General features: G+C 47.0%; 2 protein-coding genes across 2 annotated transcripts in view; one reads left to right on the forward strand and one right to left on the reverse strand.

Annotated features, from left to right (window-relative positions):
- Positions 1–1,474: 1,474 nt before the first annotated feature.
- Positions 1,475–10,621, forward strand: STARD5 (StAR related lipid transfer domain containing 5). The gene is made up of 6 exons (XM_033167398.1): positions 1,475–1,620; positions 4,695–4,744; positions 6,814–6,946; positions 7,342–7,459; positions 9,096–9,189; positions 10,447–10,621. Exons 1-6 carry the CDS (start codon positions 1,531–1,533, stop codon positions 10,592–10,594), a joined length of 633 nt encoding a protein of 210 aa, XP_033023289.1. The 5' UTR covers positions 1,475–1,530; the 3' UTR covers positions 10,595–10,621.
- A 1,817-nt stretch (positions 10,622–12,438) lies between these two features.
- The window catches only part of IL16 (interleukin 16), a 37,201-nt gene continuing 25,182 nt past the window's right edge, over positions 12,439–24,457 (reverse strand). The window contains exons 15-20 of the mRNA XM_033167073.1: positions 20,939–22,025; positions 19,436–19,622; positions 17,064–17,165; positions 15,633–15,882; positions 15,140–15,265; positions 12,439–13,312 (exon numbers count right to left, since the gene is read on the reverse strand). Coding sequence (XP_033022964.1) covers positions 13,116–13,312; positions 15,140–15,265; positions 15,633–15,882; positions 17,064–17,165; positions 19,436–19,622; positions 20,939–22,025 — 1,949 coding nt within the window. The 3' untranslated portion in view covers positions 12,439–13,115. The remainder of the gene's footprint in view (positions 13,313–15,139; positions 15,266–15,632; positions 15,883–17,063; positions 17,166–19,435; positions 19,623–20,938; positions 22,026–24,457) is intronic.

Below are 24,457 nucleotides of genomic sequence, written 5' to 3' on the forward strand. Positions count from 1 at the left end.
GTATTCTATCCATGGATGCAGCTTATAGAGGGGAAATTCGAGAGGGCGAGGGGGCATGGGGCCACTGTGGGGAGCGGAGCGCATTTCTTGCGCACGGGTGCCTGCCTGCAGAAGGGATTTGTGCTGCGGAGCTGTTGTGGAAAATGCTTATGTGGCTGTGTTGACAGGTGTGCAAAGGAGGGGTGCAGAAGCTAAAGGCATATGTCTATATGGCCTTTCCAAAGGCCAGGTTGTGCAGTTAGCTGGGGCCTGTAAAAAGCCAGTCCGGGAGCCACCTTAAGTTGAGGCTGCATAGGCCTTGTGGTGCATGTGATTCAGATTCTAATCAGTTGAACCTCTGGTTACAAAGTTGTCATTTTTTCAGCAATGCCCGGCTAATGAGCCTTCTTTTGTTCACTTCTTTTTATTTCGAGCCAGTGCACACCTCTGTTTGTGGAACTGCAAACCTTTCCAGTCATGTGTTACTCCAGTCAAATCCCACATATGAATGTGGGGAAAGATGATGATGTGTAGCCTGGTGTAAATTAATTTGTAGCCTGGGGGGATTACCATGGCGTGGACTGTCCATGAGAACCATAGACTGTCCCCAGGACAGGTAAGGGTGCTGATCCCTTATTTTCAAATCCGAAACTTGACAGCTATGGTAATACCCCTCCCCACTCTCTCATTATATATAAGGGTCTGGTGGCTTCTGTTTCAGTGTATCTGAAGAAGTGTGCATGCACACGAAAGCTCATACCAAGAACAAACTTAGTTGGTCTCTAAGGTGCTACTGGAAGGAATTTTTATTTTATTTTTTATTTTGTTTTGACTATGGCAGACCAACACGGCTACCTACCTGTAACTGATACTACAGTAATGTCTTGCTTACACACACTTTAAGTTGCTACCCGATTCTTTGCAGATTGTTCTGGTTAGTGCTTTCTCGAATTCTGCCAGTAATGCGACTGGAAATTGAACTGTGAAAGTTTCCTTTGGCGCACGGCCTCTGTGTTATAGTACCAACTTTTATTCCCGCTCCAATTAAAATGTACTGGATGTTCTCATATATAGGACACTCGCGTGGCGAACCGCCCCTTATTTTTGAAATTCTACCCCGCAGGGGCTAAGGTTGTGTGCTGCTGCTTTAATTTTCCCTTGGATGAAAGGCATGCGCCGCCTTCTCCTTTAAAGCCGCGGCGCGGGGAGGGGGCAGCGGGAGACCGGCAGCCAGCCAGCCAGCTACACTCTCCCACCCGATTCAGCGCGCGATGGCACGCAACAAACCTCTTCCCTCCTCCTCTGTTTACACGGGAACCACCGCTCCGCTCCGGGACATTGATTCGCCCATGTGCGCAAGCGGCGCTCCCTGGGACAAGCCGGGGAGACCGGCTCCGGCGCCGCGATGCTGCCTCCAGGCGGGGGCGCTTCCCCGCAGAGGCTCGGCCCCTTTTCTGGGACGGCCTGGGCAGCTCCGTTTCCCCGCTTACGAGCTTCTGGGCCACCAGCCGGCGGCGGCGCCAGAGCCATTTTGCCCTCCCGCTCGGCGACATGGACTACCGGGAGGCTGCCAACTGGGCTGCAGAGCGCATGCAGAGCTATCGCAAGGACTGCAGCGGATGGCGCAGCTGCAAGCGCACGGTGAGGCCCGCGCGGCGCGCTTGGAGAAGTTGCCCCCCTTCTCACCGCTGCAGCCTGGCTGAGAGGGGGCAAAATCCTGGTGACTCTCCTTTTGAAGCAGAGATTGCATGGCCATCTGTCATGGATGCCTTATTTGAGATTCCTGCATTGCGGGGGGGGGGGGGTTGGACTAGATGACCCTGGGGGATCCCTTCCAACTCTACAATTCTATGATTGTACCGCTTTTGGACGGGGGGGGGGGATGCGCCTAGCTTGTGCGTCCTGAGTCCCGGGAGAGCCGCTGCCGATCCGGGCTGGCAGCTGGAAAAAGAAGCTGGCCCGGGATGTGGTTGGTGGCTTCCCTCGTACGTGCATTTAATGCGCAGCGCAGGGACGCAAAATGCCAGCGAGCTGTTTCCTCTAATGGCAACAGCAAAAGGAATTGGTGACAAAAGTTCATCCCGGGGCCACAAGACTCTTTGTTGTAGCTGCTGAATGTGTGTTGAGAGGCATCTGTTCTGGCTTGTGTCCCCCTGGACCTTGCAGCGTAGGGTGGGCGCACGGGTTACTGGAAAGGAGGAACAGTAGTAACTCATTGTATAAAATTGGGTATGGCATTGGAGAAAGTGGACAGGGAAAAGTCCCCCCGTCCCGTCCCCCGTAACGCTAGAAGTATTGGACATAAAACAGAGCTGAACGCTGGAAGATAAGAGAGAGCAATTCACCTAAGTACAGTTAAATCTGTGGAACTCGCTGCCACGAGAGGCAGCGGCGGCTTTAAAATAGGGTTGGGCAGATTCATGGACGATCTGAAACGGAAACTTTGGAGAGAGGGAAAAATGGGGAACAGTGCGTTATTTGGAAGGGGCGGGAGAGGGCATGAACCTCTTCAAGTGCGTGGAGTGCTTGTACTCCCCCCCCCTCCGCCGCGGCCCCTGCATCTCTGAAATGTTGGAGCGCATTCATTCAGTTCCCTCTCCCCTTGAACGCTCTTCGGCCTCTGTTCCTGCTGCGAACAAGCAAGCAATGTGACACTCATTGTTTAGCCTAGGGGTGGGGGGATGCATCAACATCTGCCATTGGTGCGTCCGAGCACACGCTACAGTGTGGTGTCGCTAGCTGGGAGGAGACAGTGTGGTTTCCAGGAAGCCGCAGCCGCCAAAGTTGTTTTCAGTACATATTAGAAATTACCCTGGGAAAAGTGCCAGATTTATGTATAAGCTAAACAAGCTATAGCTTAGGGCCCCGTTCTCTTGGGAGCCCCCAAAAAATTTAAAGGGAAAAGAACGTGGACGTACATTTCCAAAATATAAGATAAAAAAAACAAATAAAATAAAACCTACCTACAGCAACAGCGTTTTGTGTTGTGTAGGCTCCTATTTGTTATGTGCCAATTTAGGTCCATATATTACCATATAGCATATATTCAACACAAAAATCAGTGACAATTTGTTGTTGACGAAGGACAGCTGAACATTTTAAGGGCCCCATTACCTTCAGTAGCTTAGGGCCTCACCAAACCTAAATCTGGCCCTGATTTCTAAGGCTTGTGACTCAGCTTACAACTTAGCTTGGAGCCAGTCCCACTGGTAGGCCAGTGTGTGTGTGTGTGTGTGTGTGTGTGTGTGTGTGAATTGATTTGAAATAGCCAGTCAATTGCTTAGTTGCCAGCTTCTAGGAACAAAAAAAACTTGATGTACATTTCCAAAATATAAGATAAAAAACAAATACAGTTGCATTCTACAGGTTATAACACTTAGTTTCATATTAATAAAGCTATTTATAATTATTAGTAGTTTGCATCATATATTAACATCTATTATTATTTCTTGGTATAGCAAGTTTCTAGAGACTATGAGTCTTTGTAAATTGTGTTTCTAAAGGAACTTTTGTTATTGCCAAATGCCAATGTGTTTGCATTATTAAGTTTGTTATGAATAAAAACCATTTTAAGTTAGAGCTTAATAATTATTTCACTATTAATATACTACTTCTTAATTGTATCTCAGTTCAACAATTACTTTGATAAAATACATATTTTGTTATGTGCAAATGGTGTTAGGTACCTATTAGGTCCATAAATTACCATATAGCATATTATTCAACACACAAAAAACAGCGGCAATTTGCTGTTGACAAAGGACAGCTGGACATATAAAGGGCCCCATTACCTTCAGTAGCTTAGGGCCTCATCAAACCTAAATTCGGCCCTGCCCTGGGATGTTCTGAGTAATGTTGTTGTTTTCTGCTTTTTTATTTAAAAAAAACCCACCTAAAAAATAAGTAAATGTTCTTAAGAGCCTCATAATGTAACCACGATGAATGAACCATGGTTGGAGACGGTGATGCTTCCGAACACCAGTTGCTGGAAATCACAGGGTGTGTGTTTGCATCCAGCTTGTGGGCGTCTCACATGGATCTGGGTGGCCACTATGAAAGCAGGGTGCTGGGCCAGATGGGCCATTGGCCTGATCCAGCACTCTGTTCTCCTGTTCTTATTTGAAGGAGGGGATTTTTCTTCAAGCAAGCCCTCCCAATTCCTCTCTGTTCACAAATGCGATTCCCTGATTATTGATGGTGTTACATTTCGGATCTGTTTGGGTTGAGGTTGTTGGGGTTTTTTTTTAGCATAAAGGTAACAAAGGGATAGCAACAAAATATTAGGTTGCCTTAAAGCAGGCATCCCCAAACTCGGCCCTCCAGATGTTTTGGGACTACAATTCGCATCATCCCTTGACCACTGGTCCTGTGAGCTAGGGATGATGGGAGTTGTAGTCCCAAAACATCTGGAGGGCCGAGTTTGGGGTGCCTGCCTTGAAGGCTAACACATTTGTTGTGGCGTAAGTACCAACTTCAATAAAATATTGTGGGGGCAGGAGAGCCCTGCCCTGCATAATCAGTCAAATGACATGGCACACATACACCATTTGAATGGCAATGTCTATTAACTTGGGGGGAGGGGCTCAAATATTTTATGGGGGGGTGACGGGACCTTGGCCCCTAGGAGTTGACTCATCTCTTTTTTTAAAAAAATCTCACTCGACACATTTATACTGTGGGGGTGGATTTTGACAGATTTGATTTAATTTTTCTAGAATGAAGTTTCAATATCTTGGAGACCATCAACTGAGTTTCGTGGAAACATGTAAGTAAAGTTGTACACAGATGCACACGCCCAAAATGAGCATGTTTATTAAGGAGGTAAATTACTTGGGGAATAAGGTACCGGTAGATCCCACCACTTTGGTCACATTTGCAGGACAATCCTATATATCCTGTGCAGGGCCGTCTTAGAGGGATCGGCGGCTGTGGCACGGCGATCCCTCGGCGCCCCCGGCGTGCCGCCTCTCCGCCCGCCTCCCTCCCGCGCTGGCCGCCCCTCGGGAGGGGAGGTGGGCGAGCGGGGGATGAGGGGCGTGGCGCTGGAGCGGCGCGGGGCTTTGCGCGCCCTTCCAGCACTCCAGCTAGGGCTCCGGGAGGCAAGGGCGGCTGGGGCGGGTTGGGAAGGGGGCGCCCGGTGCGCCACCAGCCCCTATGGATGACACGGCCCTGATCCTGTGAACCACCCTGAGATCTTTTGATGAAGGGCAGTATCTATATTTAATAAATAAATACTAAATAAAAATATATGTCTGTTCAGAAATAAGTTGATTATCGGATTGACTGGACAGTTTCCATTCAGTTTTTATACATCTGAGTTCTCAAATGTACGTTACAAGCACAATTCATAGTGTTGGTGCTGACCTTTGAAGCCCTAAACGGCCTCGGCCCAGTAAACCTGAAAGCGTCTCCACCCCCATCATTCTGCCCGGACACTGAGGTCCAGCTCCGAGGGCCTTCTGGCGGTTCCCTCCCTGCAAGAAGTGAGGTTACAGGGAACTGGACAGAGGAGGGCCTTCTCGGTAGTGGCGCCCGCCCTGTGAAATGCCCTCCCATCAGATGTCAAGGAAATAAACAACTATCTGACTTTTAGAAGACATCTGAAGGCAGCCCTGTTTAGGGAAGTTTATAATGTTTGGTGTTTATCGTGTTTTTAATATTCTGTTGGGAGCCGCCCAGAGTGGCTGGGAAAACCCAGCCACATGGGCGGGTATAAATACTAATACTAATAACAACAATAATAATAAATATAATAATATTTCTAGATTTGTGTTAAAAAAAATTGTTGCAGCTTTCTCTTTCAGCCTGCAAGAGAGTTCGGTTGAGAGGTTGCGGTTTTCCACCAAGTAGAGCAGGCTTGCAAATAAGCCACACAAGTTACTAGCCTGCAGATTTTCTCCCCAACCTCCCCACACAGCCTCCAACCAACTGGCAGACTAATTTTTAAAAATGCCTTCTACCAAGTGGACTATAGGAAGAGGAAGAGGGTGACCTGTCTCTCCCTAGCCCACATCAACCCACTAGGTGTCCATCCTGGTTGTGGGGAGACTCCCCTTTCTCCCCAGCTAGCATGGACACTGAGCGAGCTGGAAGAAAGAAGGATGGAGCAATCCAGCTCTCCTCCACCAGCCCATACCTGTATGAAATTTGTAGTCACCTGTGGGGAGCAGGTGGATTGTTAAGTACAAGTCACTGGCATGAATAATGTGTTTCCAGTACACATGGCATTTGATTTGAGTTTATCATGTGGATGGGGCATTGAAAAATATCTAGCACCAAAGGTCTGCCTACGGAGACCGAAATAAAATGAGGGCAATTTTTAAATTATTTGTTTATATCTGTCAGGAAACCCCCTCCCCACGGCTGGTGGAGTCGCGGGAGCATTTGCAGTATAGAGAACCTCCTCGGCTTTTTACCAGCTCGTCCTCCCACTCCTCAGCCGGAAGCGACCATTCCTCAAGTGGGGAGGGAGAGCCAGAGGCAGGAAGGCGGTGCAGGGGCTCTGACAGGATCGCGGAGCCTCAGCGCCGAGGGGATAGTGGGGAATGGGGTCAGGTTCCCACGCTCCGAGGGCGCAGGCAGGAAGGACGTGGAAGGGGGAGGCAGGGGTTCAGAATCCCATGCCTCTTTTGCTGGACAAAGGAGCGGAAGGGTTCATTCCTAGACTCTGCGGAGGGATGAGATGGACGTTTGATCTTTTGCTCCACTGTATATAGCTGTGCACAATAAAGAACTTAGTTTTAGAAGTTCTGCGTTTGGCGCTTTACTCATGAGCAACCACTGAACGTCCTTACAATATCTATATGCCCCTTTTGTTCTTTCTTCCCCCGAAAGATACAAAGCGGAAGGGATTATGCCTGCAAAACCGGAGGATGTCTTTAAATGTTTGAAACCAGAGACGGGTGGACTTCGAGAAAAATGGGATCCAAATGTGAAGGAGATTGAAGTCGTTGAAGAGATTAGTGAAGTAAGTATAACACAGTTGGACTGTGGCAGCTGGCAAAGTGTAGCTGCTACATTTTGGGTCCATCCACGCTTAACAATTAAAGTAGTCTCATTTCACTTTAAAACAGTCCCCCAAATCATGGGAAATGTAGTTTGTTAAGGGTGCTGAAAGGCGTTAGAGAACCTTATTCCCTTCACTGAGCTACATTTCCTATAGTGTTTTAACAACTCTTGGCGCCCTTAACAAACTACAACTCCCAGGATTCTTTGGAGGAAGCTATAACTGTTTAAAGGAGTATATACCGGTATGATACTTCTTTAAATGTATGGTGCAGATGAAGGCCGGGGTGGGGTACCTGCAATAGATCAACACATACGCCCAAATATTACCTCATAACCCTGGTTTGTGTTTTGTAGGATGTTTCCATAGTCAGAACTATCACACCGTCGGCTTTTATGAAGATCATCTCTCCGAGGGAGTTCATAGATGTTGTCCTAATTAAGCGGGATGAGGACGGAACCATCACATCTAATGGTAAGATGGCCAACGCCTAAATATATTGGCCCCCATAGGCTGGGGCCCATGTTAATATGAGTACTCAATACCAGTGGATCTAGGTATGGATTGGCAGCAACTTGAGGCAACCAGGAAATTCTCTTTCTGTGGTACTTGACCTGTCATGTGCCATCACACACACACACACACACACACACACACACACACACCCCACTGCTTAGATCAGGGGTAGGCAACCTAAGACCTGTGGGCCAGATGCGGCCCAGTCACCTTCTCAATCCGTCCTGCAGACGGCCCAGGAATCAGCATGTTTTCACATAAGTAGAATGTGACCTTTTATTTAAAATACATCTCTTGTTTTATTTGTGGGGCCTGCCTAGTGTTTTTACACGAGTGCTTTTATTTAAAATGCATTTGTGGGGCAAAGGAATTCGTTCACATTTTTTTTCAAAATATAGTCTGGCCCACCACATGGTCTGAGGGACGGTGGCCAGCTGAAAAAGGTTGCTGACCCCTGGCTTAGATATTGTTGCCATCAAGCAATGGTCTCACATGTGTGAACTGATGCTCTGAAAGCCGGTAGCCATTCAGTAACAGCATAGGTGAGAGACCCAACAGTCTCATACATAATGCAGAATGCAACAACCTAGAAGAAGAAAAAGAAGAGGAGTTTGGATTTGATATCCCACTTTATCACTACCCGAAGGAGTCTCAAAGCAGCTAACATTCTCCTTTCCCTTCCTCCCCTACAACAAACACTCTGTGAGGTGAGTGGGGCTGAGAGACTTCAGAGAAGTTTGACTAGCCCAAGGTCACCCAGCAGCTGCATGTGGAGGAGCGGGGACGCGAACCCGGTTCACCAGATTACGAGTCTACCGTTCTTAACCCCTACACCACAGTGGCTCTCCAGCGTGAAAATTTCAGTTTTGATCCCCACCAACAAAAAAACAAAAAAATTCCTAGAAGCTGGCAACTAAGCAATTAACTGGCTATTTCAAATCAATATCACACACACACACCAGCCTACCCCCTGCTGCAAACATTGTGCTTCTTGCCACCTAGAAAGCTACCTTCCGTCAAATGAGACCGTTGGTCCATTCTAGGGTGTGTACTTTCTACACTGACAGTGGGAAATTATGATCCTTGGGGTGCATGCCAGGCAGATGCTCTACCAAAGAGTGGACTTCCCCCTAAAAATAAAGTAAGACTCTAGTCCTTATGGATAAAGAAACATAGGAAGCTGCCTCATTCTAAGCGAGATATTGCACTTTAATGTTGCACCTCACCCTGACCTTAAAAGTGTTCCTTCTGCATTGTAAGGCACTCGTTATTACAGTCGTACCTTGGAAGTCGAATGGAATCCGTTCCGGAAGTCCGTTCTACTTCCAAAACGTTTGAAAACCAAATTGTGGCTTCTGCAGCCAATCAGAAGCCACAAAAAGCCCCATCAGACGTTTGGGTTCCGAAAGAACGTTTGCAAACCAGAACGATCGCTTCCAGGTTTGGGAGCCAAAACGTTCAATTTCCAGGGCGTTGGGGATCCAAGGTACGACTGTATTTCTACTATTACTTTAAAATTGAAAAGACTTTCTTTCCCCCCAAAGCGTTAAATGGACTTTATCTTGTGCATTATTTTTATATCTCTTCCTTGCAGCAACCAATGTGGAGCACCCCCTCTGCCAACCTCAACCAAGTTACGTGAGAGGCCTTAATTATCCCTGTGGCTGTTTCTGCATCCCGGCCCCAGGGTAAGATGGGTGGAAATGTTGTAGTATCACAAGAAATGTACAGTGGTACATTGGTTCTCAAACTTAATCCGTTCCGGAAGTCCGTTCCAAAACCAAGGCCGCTTTACCATAGAAAGTAATGCCAAATGGATTAATCCGTTCCAGACTTTTAAAAACAACCCCTAAAACAGCAATTTAACATGAATTTTACTACAGTCAAAACAGAAGTTTGGCACTCCAACTGGAAGCGTAACACTCAAAACGGAGCACGTTCGGCTTCCAAAAAAAGTGTTTGAATTCCAAGTTGTTTGACAACCAAGGTACCACTGTATATATATACGGTGCATGTTGTTGGGTTCTTGCTTTTGTTGAGTGGGGGGAGTTGTTGCAAAGTTTAGGCAATGGTTTGCCCACCATCCCTCTAAAGGCCGATTTCATACAAGGAGACTGAATTTGCTGAGAGATGCAGTCAGATTGCTTTGGTAAAATGGCTGATTGCTCCTGCGAGCAGCTTCTTCCTGGTTCGTTTTTGCAAAGGCTTCTGGGAGGTTGGGGCCTATGAAGCCAGGGTATCATAATGCCCTCTTATTTCCAATATATGCAGGCTTTGAGCACTGTTGTTGTATGGGGCTAAAACAGCACACACATTAACCAGAGTGGTTTAGCAATCAATCTCTCTTCCTAAGGAATTCTGGGAATTACAAGCAATTCTCTGTACCCTCAACAGACCACAATCCTCAGGATTCTCTGAGGGAAACCATTCCTGTTAAAATTGTATCATAAAGGCTTTAAATTTATATTGCAACATGGGTGACATTGCCACATGTCCTGCCATTCTGATTATGGCCACATTAACATCATACAAAAGCACTGCGATACCAATTTAAACAGGTGTGGTTCCCCCCCCCCCAAAGCATTCTGGGAGCTGTAGTTTTCAAAGGGTGCTGAGAGTTGTCAGGGGACTTCTGTTCCTCCCACAGAGCTACATTTCCCAGAGTGATTTAACAACCAATCCCCCTTCATGGGGAGCTCAGGGAATTACAACTAGGTGAGGGGAATAGGGGCCTCCTAACAACTCTGAGCACCCTTAACGAACTACAGCTCCCAGAATTCTTTGGGGAAACCATGACTTTTTGAAGTGGTATCGTAGTGCTTCAAATATCGGGCACCTTGGGCCACATGGGTGGGACTACAGGAATGGGCTCTCCTGCATCTCTGGCTAAATGGTGATTTCTGCTGACTTACTTTGGGCTTGTTGGTTTGTTTCTCTCCCTACAGGGAGCCATGTAAGACGCAACTCCTCAGCTTCTTTCAGACAGACCTTGGCGGCAACCTTCCTCAAACAGTTGTGGAGTCCTTCTTCCCAAGCAGCATGACCGGTTTTTACAGCAATCTGACCAAAGCAGTGTTAAAATTAGCAGCTTAAGCAATTAAAAACAAATAAACAAACAAACTCCAGTTGCACGTGTGTGCGCACAGAATTCTGTGATTGCCATCTTGCAAGTTGCAGAAGTGGGTACTGGGCAATGTGGAGGTGTGGGATTGAAAACTGTGGCGGCTTTTAGTTCTTTTGCCATCTACAATAATAAAGTGCAAGTGTCTCTGCGTCCAGTCCCTGTGTCCGTGGGATTGCACTACTGCGCATGTGCCCCACGGACAGCCGTTGGGACTTAGAGCGCAGAGACTTCGGGCACCGCGTGCCGCTCAGCGACCCCGAGAGCAACTACGGCGCCTACCAGGTGGGAGCAAGGGAGCGCAGGGGCCCCGGGATCGAGCAGAAACCCCCAGGCAGCTCTTCCCTGGGGGCGGCCCAGCCATGAAGCATGGCGGGCGAGGCAGAGAGGGAGCCGGCGGGCGGAACGGAAAGGCCGCGCGGCGAGGGAGCCGGGGGGACTCATGTCGGGAGCGAGCACGGCCAGGTGGAAGAACGGAAGGTAGCCGAGGGAGCACGGGCGGAAGCGAAGCGGAGGAGGAAAGAGAGCGACGGAAGAGACGCCGGAAGGAATGTTCTAGCACCCATTAATTTAACGGGTTTAATGTCTAGTTCTATAATAATTATGCACTGTGGTTTTCCAGTACAGCGAGGGACCCCCTTTTGATTCTTGTTTTTTTTTAATCCTGGGCTGTCGTGAGTCACATCCCACTTTAAAACACCTCTGGAATCCTTGAACATTTTTTGTGTGTTCTGGAGCTGCTACCACCTCTGCTGTGCTGGCTTTGCTTGTCCAGACGCCTATACAGACTCAAATGTCGTTCATTCTAACGATGCATTTCCAATCCAAGCAAAACATGCTAGCAGGAAAAACCGTGGGTGGGGGGGTGGCTCTTAAAAGGAAACTATCTGCATACTTCTGCCCTAGGGTGGGAAGCACGTAACTGTGCATCGCCTGCCTGTAAAGTCAGCTGCAATCCAGGTCGATAAGATCTGGGTAGCGTAGCCTGAAGCAGAATTCCATGCGTGCTGCAATGCATGCATGGAACTGTGGGAAATATCCCTTCCCTCGTTTGCTTGACCAATGAAGGCAGTTCCACCCCATTGAGCTGAATGGAGGCCTTCTGTTACCCCGTGCCTTCTTCCCTTTCTCCTTGTGTTTTGTGTTGTTGGGTTTGTTTTTTTTTAGATTGTAAGCCTGCAGGGAGGAACTGCCTTGTTTCTCATAGTTATGTGTAAGCAACTCTGGGAACCTTTTGTACAAATGCTCTAAGTCAATAAAAGCACACACACTTGGATCTGGCTTTAGGTCTACAAGGCCTTACAGTTCGTGGGCATAATTAGCCATGCCACTGCTGTCTTAGCACAAATTCTCCTCGCTGTGGATTTGCTTATTCCCATTTACCACCAGCATTCAGATAAGTGTCTGTGGGTGGTGGTGAGAGCATCACACAAAAACCCACCTCTGCTGCCAATGTATCAGGGAGAAAAGTCCTGGCTTAACCTTCACTCTAACATGCTAGTCTTCTGTGTGCAGGGATATTTTTTTGAGAGAGGGGGAGATAAAGAGAAGCATTTAAGCATGTGGCCTCCTACCTGAACCATTTCACAGTCCCACCATGTGTGATTTGGTTGATTGCATGGTTCAGGCAAGAAAACTCTTCTTATGTACCATAAGATGGTTAGTACCTTGTAAATTAATCATAGTCATCATAGATGGTGCTTTTGAACTGCCGCTGATGTGTTTGTGTTGCGGCTGGAAAGCCATGGTACTTGCAGAGTGATGGCCAGGCAAGCTCATTAAAGAGGGGTCGGTGGTAATTACAAGTAAACATACAGTGATTACAACAGTGGTGATTTATTTGGGCAACATAGAACAGAGTTGAAAGATGTTGCTAAATCAAGTGTCCCTGAGCCGGATATGCCCACAACCCATGCACGGCCCTTAAGTGATGAGGCCATGCGTTCCCGTCAGTGTTGCAGTGTAGGCAAAACCATGCGCCCACTTTCTACATCTTGCAGCGATAGAGGGTGGTTCGTGTCTAAACGTGCCACCTAGACGAAACATGTGGTTCTCATCCATCAAGGGGATTCATATATCCAGAACCACTTCCATGCGCCATTCTTCCCTGCCAGATGTGAGTGCATGAGCAGTGTGCTTCATCCACTCATTATGCAATCAAGACATGTGAATTCATCAGCGTCTGTTTCACCCCCCAAGCTGATTTACAGGTTTTGGCTCTTGAGTTGCTTGTTAACAAAGCCTCCTTTTAATTAGTGCACCACTCCTGGCAGCTGCTTTATTAATACTGGGACCACAACCAACCAAGCTTTTGACATACACCTCTTCTCAGTCCTGGCCAACTTTCTCTTCGCTCGCAACGAACATCTGGTGCTGGGCACCTGGGTCTTCTGTGGCGTTTGAATGATAAATGAAAGCTTTTTTGGTCATGGTTTTAACATGGGCAGCAGTTCAGGCTCTGTTCTTTCCTTTTTAAAAAAAAAAAAAATGCTGTCATTCCTCTCCATGGAGAGATGCAGTTGTTTTGCTGATGGAGTTTTTTCTCTTGATGACAGCACTAATCGGTCCATCGGGCAACGTCTTGATGATGTTCCAGGCTTCGAAGCGAGTGAGTCCTTGCATCAAAGTTGTGTGCACCTGTAACAACTCGTCGCCAGGCTGAACTGCGGGGCTGTGTTCCAATGCCGCCCCTAAAAGAAGCAAAAGGAGTACAGTAGGCGGCTTATGAGAATATGGTATACGGGAAACGGCACAAACACATGATGAACCAACCCCAAACTCCACCTCTTCCAATAAAGCCTTTGACACGACCAGCAGTTCCCATTCCTAACTGCAGGGATTGCCAACCTGTACACCTCACTGTACCACAATTCCCATTGTGCTTGACCATTGGCCAGAGGCAAAAATACACATAAGAGACATTCTGCAAATGTTACCAGTGTAATGGTTGCGAATTCCAGCTTTTATTGGGACAGAAATTCAGCGTGAAGTTATATTTTTTTATATGGAGTGCAGGATATCTTCAGGAGAAGAAAAGGAGTAAATCCTACACAAACCCAGAGACGGTAACTCCTTCCAGTAACATCTGCAGCCAACCTGGTGCCAAGTGTATTACTCTTGCTTTTAGTGAGGCTGAGAGGGGGATCTTGTCTAGGCAGCCCAAGACCTCCATACACGCTGCCTAGGCTTGTGCGCTGGAGAGGTCACTTCAGTGTTGCAAATCCAGCAAAAACAGTGCAAGACCAGTTACAAGTTACTGGTCTCTGCAGCCACAGCAGGCGCCGTGATTCTCTCAAGACAGGCGGTCCTAAATTAGTCACGTTTGGAAATAAGCCTTTCTGCTCTCTAGGTAAAGAGTTTGATAGGGCACATTACCTTGCATTTTAGGTCCTGCACAGTTCACTGAACTCCCTGGGGAAAGTACAGTGGTGCCCCGCTAGACGAATGCCTCGCTAGACGAAAAACGCTAGACGAAAGGCATTCGCTAGCGGAAGGCTGCCCCGCAAGACGAAAAAGTCAATGGGCTTGCCTCGCAAGACAAAAAGATTTTTTTTTCCGCGAAAACCGCTATTTTGCATTGGTGCTTCGCAAGACGAAAAAATCGCTATACGAAGACACTCGCAGAACGAATTATTTTCGTCTTGCGAGGCACCACTGTACATGCTCAAGTCTGTTCTGTGCGTTTCCAAGTTAAATGAGTACATCTGTGCTGTTTGCTAGGGTCAGAGGGGTTTAATACATCCCTGGGTTGAGCCTCTGTGCAACCTGTGGCCCTGCAGATGTTGGACTACAACTTCCACCACCCCCTACTGTTTGCCATCTTAGCTGGGACTGAAAAACCAACAATATCTAGAGGGCCACAGGTTCTCCGTTCCTCCTCTATGCAAACTAAAGATCCCCTTGGTGAGCATCACAGTGTCTCCAGTTTGAAAAAGAATAACACTCAACTACCGCATATCGCGGCGTATAAGGCGACTCGGCGTATAAGATGACCCCCCAACTTTTTATGTGAAAAAACAGAGTTTGGGGTATACTCACCCAGCCCGGGCTCCATGGTGGCTGAGGTGGTGGCGGCGGCTGGAGCGGCGGGGAGAGCGTCCCCCGCGCCACACAGGAGATCTCCGCGCTTGCCGGCCAAGCGCACAGCGGCCTCCATGGCTGCTGAGGCGGCGGCAGCAGCGCTGGAGCGGCGGGGAGAGCCTCCCCCTCGCCGCACAGGAGCCCTCCGCGCTTGCCTCCATGGCGGCTGAGACGGCTGGAGCGGCGGGGAGAGCCTCCCCCTCGCCGCACAGGAGCCCTCCGCGCTTGCCTCCATGGTGGCTGAGGCAGCGGCAGCGGCGGCTGGAGCGGTGGGGAGAGGCTCCATGGCGGCTGAGACGGTGCACGCACACACTCAGCCAGTGGCGGGGCGGATGTTGCCGGCGTACAAGACGACCCCCGACTTCAGAGAAGATTTTTTGGGATTAAAAAGTCGTCTTATACGCCGCGATATACGGTATTTTGCTGCCATGACATACCTTTAAAAAGTCTGTTGACAATGATTGGCTTATCTCCGTTGATGGAGCCTTTCCCTCCTTCTAAACTGAAACCCAAACCTGCAGATGTCTTCTCCAGTATAACTGTGAAGATCAGGTCTTCAGATGCTGTGTGGAGACAGAATATCGTCAGAGGGGTGTGTGTTGTTTTGGATGGGCTGAAGCTCAGTGGTAGAGAACATGTGTCTCCAAATACACCTGGGAAGGATCTGGCCCCAGCAGTAGTATGTGGCCCCTGGAAGGTTACCCAGAAGGGAATGTTGCCCTCAGGCTGAAGTTCACCATCTCTGACCCCAGGGCTTTTTTTCCAGCCGGAACTCACCAGAACTCAGTACTGGCACCTCTCAGATGGGCGCCATTGCCATGATATGAGAACAAGGGAAGGCTTCGTGGTGGGTTCTGGCACCTCTCTTTCTAGAAAAATAGCACTGCCTGACCCTATTGCTTATTTAAGCCTTGTTAACAAATAACTCACTAGACTCCAATGAAGTTTCACTTCCTATGGATGCGGAGGATGTGATGGACACATTGGGGCTCCTTTCAGCCTCTTTGGGTTTTCTCGTGACGATGACTGCCAGCTTCGGATGACGGGCATTCCGCAAGATCTCCAGCGCTTCGTTGTGAGTGGTGCCTTTGAGCGACTTCCCGTTTATCGATAAGACCTCGTCGCCTTTCTGAATAGTTCCTTCCTGGCATGCAAGCCCACTGGGGAAAACTCTGTGGACCTGTTAGACAACACAACCACGTGCATAAAAGAAAGATGTGTGGCATTTTCCATTTGACACATCAGACAGCTATGCATTTGCCTTCTGAGAAGCAGGACAAGTGAGATTTAAATGCCTTTTCTAGATACATTTAAAAAAATTATTTTGGCAGCATGGTTTTATGAACATAAGAGCAGCCTGCTGGATCAGGCCAATGGCCCACCATAGCTGTCAACCTTTTCCTTTTTTGCAGGAAATTCCCTTATTATAGCATTGGGAAACAGCAGGGAGGGTTGACAGCTATGTATATAGCAGTGGGGAACAGCAGGGAGGGTTGATAGCAATAGTCCAGGATCCTGTTCTCACAGTGGCCAACCAGAAGTCTATTGGAAACTGGCGAGCGGGACTCAAGCACAAGCGCACTCTCCCCTCCTCTAGCTTCCATTACTGCCTCTGACCATGGAGACAGAGCATAGCCATCGTGGCTACTGGCCACTGATAGCTTCACCCTCCATGAATTTGCTAGATCCTCTTTGAAAGCCATGCAGGTCTTGGGACCCGCAGACCTCCCAGCCCAAATTAGCAAATCTGTTCCATCTCCACACATAAAAAAAATGGAGGGTGTAGAGAAGTCATTTAACTTGCAATGTCCCTGCCAGTGCTGGCACAATACATTTTGCTGCCTGAAGCGCAGCATCTTGCTACAGCCAACAGTCGGATGCAATCATAGACTTGGAAATCTATGCTCAGAAACGTTATAATTTGCTAATGAGCGAACTGCGTTTTTCATGCCCATAGCTCTTCATATGCCTTGGGATGAAAAACCTAACAGAACAAGATTGCTTCTGGCAGAGAGGGGAAGCCTCAGACCTTGGAGCGAAATGTGGCCCCCAAGCTTCTCTATCTGGCCCTCGGGAATCTCCACAGGGCCACACTGCTCATCAGTCCTGCACCACGCAGGTGCTTTTGTCTGGCTAGACTGTGTTCGAACTGAGCGTCTTGAAATCTGTGACTTCTACATAGCCGGAATATTGCCTCTCACATGTACAAAAGTAAGAGCTCCACCCACTTTTGTCACTGGCCACACCCCTTTTCCTTTAGCCCTCCCCACCACTGGAATGTAGCTCCCCGGGAAGGTCATCCATGAGAGAATGTGACCTTTGGGTTGGAAATTTTAAAAAGTTAACCCTCCACTAACTTACGGTAATGGCTTTGTTTTCTAGGTCTACTCCGCCTGCTAAGCTGAAACCAAGACCAGCGCCTTCTTCTTTGTGGAGAATTGTGACATGGATGTCGCTGAGTTGCTGTGCAAAGGGAGAACAAAGTGGAACTCGGTCAATGCAGTGCTCTCAATAGCTGGCTGGAGGAGAGGATTCCATAGCAGCTCTCCAATGTGACAAGCTTCCTTTGGCTGAAATCTCCTCTTTGGCACATTAATGGAGCATATTGGGAAAATATGGCAAAATCAAGGATAAGGAAATCTGTGGTCCTCTCGGGGACAGGGGACTCCAGCTCCCTTCATCCCTAACTCTACTGCCCATGTCAAAACAAAACAAAATAAAAATTTCCTTCCAGTAGCACCTTAAAGACCACGAAAGCTCATACCAGGAACAAACTTAGTTGGTCTTTAAGGTGCTACTGGAAGGAATTTTTTGTTTTGTTTTGTTTTGACTATGGCAGACCAACACGGCTACTTACCTCTACTGCCCATGTTAGCTGCGGCTTATGGGAACTGGAGTCCGGGTGGCACCAGGTTCCCATCATCCCTACAACCTATCTCCCAGTGATGTCTTTGCTGCAGAAACAAGCAGTACTACACTGCAGGAAACAGAGCAACAACCTTTTGTTGTGGAGGTTTGGCTGGGCAGAATGAACTTCATGGAATGTTTCTGGAGGTGCCCCCCCCTTACACTCTTCCACCCATCACCTCCTTCCTTTTTCTGTTTTGGGCACCCACACAGATATTCCTTTATCTGTGCAAGTGCACCTTAAAAAAAAGTCCCATGTCTACTCATAAGTAAGTCCTACTGAATTGAGTAGAGCTAACCCCCAGGTAAGTGAGGTTGTTAGGATTGCATCCTTAGCATGTTTCACAAAGGACAAAATGGAGCCTTATGGGGTTTTATTTTCATATTTTCATTTATTTTTTAATGCTGAGGTCTTCCACAGGAATGATATTGATCTGACTGTTTGCCTATGGAGATCTGGGCCTATCAGACAGGGGGCGGGCGGAGAAGAGGATAATTTGGCCTAGGTCTCAAGTGCAAAGCTGGTCTCCAATTTAAACGCTGGTTGGTTAGTTAGTTAGTTTTTTGATATTTGATCAGCATTGCAACTTGTCTTTATGTGCGTCAGCCCAAAACGTGTCAGACTCCCTGAGCTTAGAGCTGCAAATTTAAGCAAATAAGAGACGTGCTTTCATAAAATACTTGGTTGTTGTTGCCCAGGCCCCTCTGGTTCTCCTCTGGTTCTGCTCTTTATGCCAGAAGAAGAAGAAGAAGAAGAAGAAGAAGAAGAAGAAGAAGAAGAAGAAGAAGAAGAATTTGGATTTGATATCCCGCTTTATCACTACCCGAAGGAGTATCAAAGCGGCTAACATTCTCCTTTCCCTTCCTCCCCCACAACAAACTCTGTGAGGTGAGTGGGGCTGAGAGACTTCAAAGAAGTGTGACTAGCCCAAGGTCACCCAGCAACTGCATGTGGAGGAGCGGAGACGTGAACCCAGTTCACCAGATTACGAGTCTACTGCTCTTAACCACTACACTACACTGGCTCTCTTTTCAGAGGGCAGGAGTTGGTGGAAATAGGCACACTCATGCCTTTTAAGCTTTTACGGGGGGAAATGGCTCAGGTGAGGAGTAAACAGAAATAGTGGTGCTGAGTTAGAGACCAAAGATGAATCAGGGTGACTAGGGCCCTTCTGTGCCACCCACAGCCTGCCCCCACCTGCCTTTGCACTCCCAAGCAGCTCAGGGAGTGGCATTGTCAATGAGGAGAAGGATGAGGACCAAACTAGATCACACTGGCTCCTCCTGTCATTGGCTGTGGCTGCACCTGTTGGGCTCCCTACCTTCCAGTGGTCACCAGCCTCCGCTGCCAAAATGTCACTCCACACGTGACAAACCATCACCATTTTAAAGTACTCTTAACAACCTTCCACACCAGTGGTGGCTTGCAAGGCATATAATAGGTCGTTTCTATGTTTCAGTACTTAGATGCTCCAGTACTTTGGCCACCTCATGAGAAGAGAAGACTCCCTGGAAAAGACCCTGATGAAGGGAAAGATGGAGGGCACAAGGAGAAGGGGACGACAGAGGATGAGATGGTTGGACAGTGTTTTCGAAGCTACCAACATGAGTCTGACCAAACAGCGTGAGGCAATGGAAGACGGGAGTGCCTGGCGTGCTTTGGTCCATGTGGACACGAAGAGGCGGACACGACTAAACAACAACAACATGTATCAAATGCTCCAGGGTAAGGGGAAAATCCAGCCCTGGTCCTAACCCAACAGCTGAAAACCACTGAAAATGGACGGTGTTGGGGAAACCAGAAGTGTACATACCAAGAGACTTACCTTTAACGTTGCCTCGTCTAAGGACTTCACCTCCTCCATAAGTTTCTCCAGTTCTTCAGGGGTGAGCAGCGATATGACAGCCTGTCTTGAGGAGGCGCCTAAAGGTTGAGGAGAAGAGTGCTCCGTCTTGTTTCCTTCCTTTTCGCTGCCTGACCGACTTGTACTGTAGTCTCTCAGCTCGGAGAGGCTGGCCAATTAAGGAGTAGGAAACAAGAAACACCAAATTATCATAGTAAACTTTTCCTGTGACCCATCACACACCAGAGGCTGTTGGGTCCACTGCTGTGCGTTTATTATTGTGCTTTTCATTCCCAGAATGACTTCGATGTCCAAATTCCTTTAGCAAATACGTACTTTTTTAAATCTATCAAAGTAAGCACAAAGGACCTGATCCAGATTGGGACTTGGTGTGGGGTGGTGGGAAGGCTTTACCCCTCCATCGCCCCGCTGCTTGATGATCCAAATTAAGTCCCCTTCACCTGTTCTTTGCATTGGGAGAGATGTTCTCTCATATGTCCATGTGGCACTTTTCTACCAACGCAAGCTACAGGGGTGTGTGGGGTGGGTTCTGGTCTGGATTGGGGGTCCTGTGTCTGTTATTTACTATTTTAGAAATCCATTCTCACACTTGATCAATGATTCTCCCCCCCCAAAGAATCCTGGGAATTGTAGTTCGTTAAGGGCTACAATTCACATAGCAGTTTAACAACCAGTCTGTCTTCCCAGGGCACTCTGGGAACTGTAGTTCTGTAAAGGAGACAGGGATCTTCTAACGATGATCAGGACCCATTACAAACTACACTGCCCAGGATTCCTTGGAGGAAACCATGACTGTTTAAGGTGGTACGGTACTCCTTTAAATATATAGTGCCGATGAGGCCTTAGAGCCATTCATTTAAATGGATCTACTCTGAGTAGGGCTAACATTGGATGCAAAACGACAAAATCCCAAAAGAGATGTGGCAATGAAGTGTGGGCCACTCCCCCCCCCCCCGAACATGAAAATATTCAGTTTTTCCCAAACTTGGGTCTCCAGCTGTTTTTTTGTTTTTGTTTTTTAGTTTTTACTACAGTTCCCATCTTTCCTGATCAATGGACTTGCTAGCTAGGGATGGTGGGAGTTGCAGTCCAAAAACAGCCGGAGACCCAAGTTTGGGAAACATTGTTATGAATGAAACTCGGAGTAAACACTGATTAAAATGTGATTGGGAGATCAAGCCAGGATATGGGAGCCAGAGGTGGCTTGTGGGGGGGGGGGGCTGTCATCTGCCCATCTCTGGCCTAAACTGTAAAGTAGGTATGAGGAACCTGTAACCCTCCATACGTTGTCGAACTACAGCTTCCCTTATCCCTGCCCATTGGCCATGCTGGCTGGGACTGGTGGAAGATGAGAGTCCACCAAGCACCTAGTTCCCCAACCCCTGTGGAGCAAATGATGGCACACAGGAAATTGCTCACGGATCAGAAACACACATTTAAAAATCCCAAGTAGGGAGGTCTTACTTAAGAGAAAAGCTGGTATCCGAAGAATGAGCTTCATGCGTGTGCACGAGAGCTGTCCCATTTTCTTCTGTTTGGGGGGTTGGTGACCCATTGTGTGGCCTCCGTGGGTTTTTCCCAGAACACAGCGGGGACTGAGGAAGGGAATGCAACGATTTCATTAGAGCCGATGAGAAGTGGTTGCTGATGGAATAGATCTTGCTGCATTTCTCTCCGTCCATTTTCTGCATCTCGCAAGATTGGGCCAAGGTAAGTGGGAAACTCCGGGCTCTTTTGCTGGGTGCTTTGGCGACCGGTGAGATGGGCTCCGGACCTTGTAATGGTGTTGATGTCAAGGAAGATTCAGTGGGGATACTGCTACATGCTTTTGGACTCGGGGCATAGTCCCCTCTTGAACAAGACAACGAATCTAGGCCAGTGGCATCCGGATATGGCCGAAGGTGGCTGTGTTCAGGACCTTGAAAGTCAACACTCTCACTGGGAACTTGTTTAGGATGAACTGTGGCCGAGTTTGGCTCCCTCCTACTGGAAGATCTTTCGTTCTGCATTGATAGAAGTTTTCTGTTTCCTCTTTCTGGAGACTGAGGAGTGCCCAGACTTTCGAATGAGCTTATTCTTTGCTTTATGGATGACCCTCTAGGCGAGGCCCGGATTATCTTCGAAGTAGAACCCACTTCATTGTCAGAGACGCTCTGGTGCTCAGCGGTGCTTCTGGTGGCTGCTGCATCAGAATTTCCTTTCTTCAACCCTTTCAGGCTCTGGCGAAACCAGGCTGGCTTAGGGGCTACTGGCGGCCCTTTCTTAGCAAAGTCGCCTTCGTCGGACGACCTGGGTGCCTTTGAGTCACCCTCTTCCGTGTCTGATCTCTGCAGGGCTGCTTCCGAGCAGCTAGAGGTTTGGTTCCCTTCATTTGGGTCAATGGTTGGGTGCAAGTTTAAGGGGCAGCTGCCTTCTGACATGCTGGGGTTAAACAAGCTTTTGATGCAGTCCGAAATTCGAACCCAAGGGTCTTCAGTTGTAGCCTCAAGGCTATAATCTACCTGTGCCTGCCTTCTGAGTGCAGGCCGTTGAGCTGGTGAAAGAGTCTTCCCTGTATTGGGGAAAAATGTGATTTAAGAGGAGCATCGTGCATTCCTGTAAATGTACCATAATGGTTAGCAGTGAAGAGGGATGTTTATTTCATTCCAAGATTTAGCACAGATAAGGATCAACAAGTCAATTTTATTGCCCTTCAGTTTCTCATTGTTCTAGTCTCAAGCTTAGTTCTCCACATTTCCACATCACTTTGCAATTTCTTTTTTAAAAGTCCTTCTGAAAATTCATTAGCATTTTAGTGTGAATTTCTCCTAATGCACACATTTTTGGATGCAATTTTGCCTCATGTACGCATTTTTGCAAAGCATTTTCCCTGAATGTAATGCATTTCTGTCTGTCACTTTCCTTAATCTGTGGGTTTTTATGCAAACTTTGCCCCCTAGAATATGCACTTTTGCACACATTACCTGGCTGAAGAACTGCATTGCAAAATTTGGAGTAATACGAATTTCAAAGGATGGCTGAGTTTCGGTTCATGTATTGATTTGGAAAGTGTGAAATAGATAGGTTTGCCTTTAGACACGAACTGAATCCAATTCCCCTGTCTGCCTGCTGCATAAACCTGTGGCCATGATCACATATGATTTCAACTCTTTTTAAATTTGAGTCAATATGATTGTAGAGTTGAAAGAGTTTGTTTGTTTGTTTGTTTGTTTATACACCACCACCCCATCTATTAACCCAAGTTACAAACACAATAAAACAGATAATGATGCAGCAGGGCAAAAAAAAATGTATATGTGTCTTCCCCTTGTTCTCCAATGTTCCAACAAAAGCTCCATTCTACAGCTGAGTCTCCTAGCCTAGAGCTGACTACTGAAGCAGCTAAATGTTTTCCCCATGCAAGCCATGGCTTCCTCATTGAGTGGCTGCCGCTGATGTCTCCCATAGCCCCTGTCTCTGGTGGCAGATGCAGGAGGTGCTGGTGGAACAATGACGTTGCAAGCCCCTCTCCTGGTTCTCAGACCCAAATCTGCAAGCTTGAAATTTTCGCCCATTGCATTTTTCAGAGGGAAGAGCTAGAATCAAAGGATGCCCATGCTACGTCCTAATGCATATAATAATATATAATATAAGATGTAACACTTAATAACACTATAATATAATATAATATAATATAATATAATATAATATAATATAATATAATATAATATAATATAATATAATATAATATAATAATTATATATTATATTATATTATATTATATTATATTGTATTGTATTGTATTGTATTGTATTGTATTGTATTGTATTATTATAATATATATTATATGAGATATAGAAGTATAATCAGCCGTACCAACAGGCTAAAAAATAGCATCTATCCGTGGGCTGTTAGGCTGTTGAACAGAAAATAACATAGTGAAATTGACTTGCGAGGTGGTGTGTTGTTCGATAAGAGATTGAGTGTTTGGGGGTGGGTGGGGGAGGGAGGCTTGTTTAATTTCATTGTACACAGATTGTACAATGACAATAATTGTATTATTATTAATAATAATATATTATATATTCTATTATCTTGGTCCGATTCTATCTGAGCGACCCTTGAAATTGCATCACAATTTTATTATTCTTATTTTTACAAAATTGCTTCACAAACTCACAAATCCACCACAAGGGGGCGGTGAGGTGAGCTCTCCCTCAGCCCTACTTCTTTCGTGGGACAAGCAGATTTCAGTTTACAACAGGGTAAGTTTTCTGAAGCTGTGTCTGGGCTACTGTCCTCCCTCCAGTCTAATGCAACAGGAAATGAACGGAAGTGCCGTGCCTGAACACTACATATATTTTCATTTGGGGGCCGTTTCATTTTACTGACTGAGCAATGACCTCTAGCATCTAAGTTAAGGCTACTTCATATGAATAAATGTTTGTTATAATATCAACTCAGCTGCTTATGCCTCCTCTAAGTTTGTTTTAAAAAATTTTTAAAAGATCCAAGTTTTATTAATTTTTTTAAAGAAACAATATAGCTCTAGTATCTTTGGGGGATAGAGAGAATGGTCTAGATTTTTCTAATTGCATTTAGATTTTTCTATGCCACTTCTACTCCAACAGTCCTCCAAAGTCCTCAGAACAGTGAACATAAGAACAACCTTGTGAGCTAGGATAGAGAGAAGAAATTATGGTTCATATATCATGGTAAGCCAGAGTATGGCTTGCCACAGCTGCACAGATGTCCTGGCTCCCATTTTGTTCCTCCCTGGGTGTTTTGGGTTAAGGCAGGATGAGAAATAAACCAAGGTTTATGCATTTATACACCACTTCCCAATAAATGTTTATGAAGTAGAGTTGAAAATAAAGGTCAAAATAGCAGCAGGTGTATTAAAAATTATGTATGCGGAACAATCTCCGAAACAGAACTTAAAAGCACCATATCACAAAAGGCTGCACAGAACACGTCGTAAAATAAATGAGCCGTCCATTCCCC

Source organism: Lacerta agilis, chromosome 13 (genome assembly GCF_009819535.1).
Source record: "Lacerta agilis isolate rLacAgi1 chromosome 13, rLacAgi1.pri, whole genome shotgun sequence".
NCBI classification, from domain to species: Eukaryota; Metazoa; Chordata; class Lepidosauria; order Squamata; family Lacertidae; genus Lacerta; species Lacerta agilis.

Bases quoted from the DNA above. Each gene is read 5' to 3' on its own strand.
- STARD5 (XM_033167398.1), top strand. From the start codon at position 1,531: ATGGACTACCGGGAGGCTGCCAACTGGGCTGCAGAGCGCATGCAGAGC. The intron at 7,460-9,095 runs GTAAGATGGCCA...TCTTCCTTGCAG, and splicing joins CGGAACCATCACATCTAATG to CAACCAATGTGGAGCACCCC. The intron at 9,190-10,446 runs GTAAGATGGGTG...CTCTCCCTACAG, and splicing joins TTCTGCATCCCGGCCCCAGG to GGAGCCATGTAAGACGCAAC.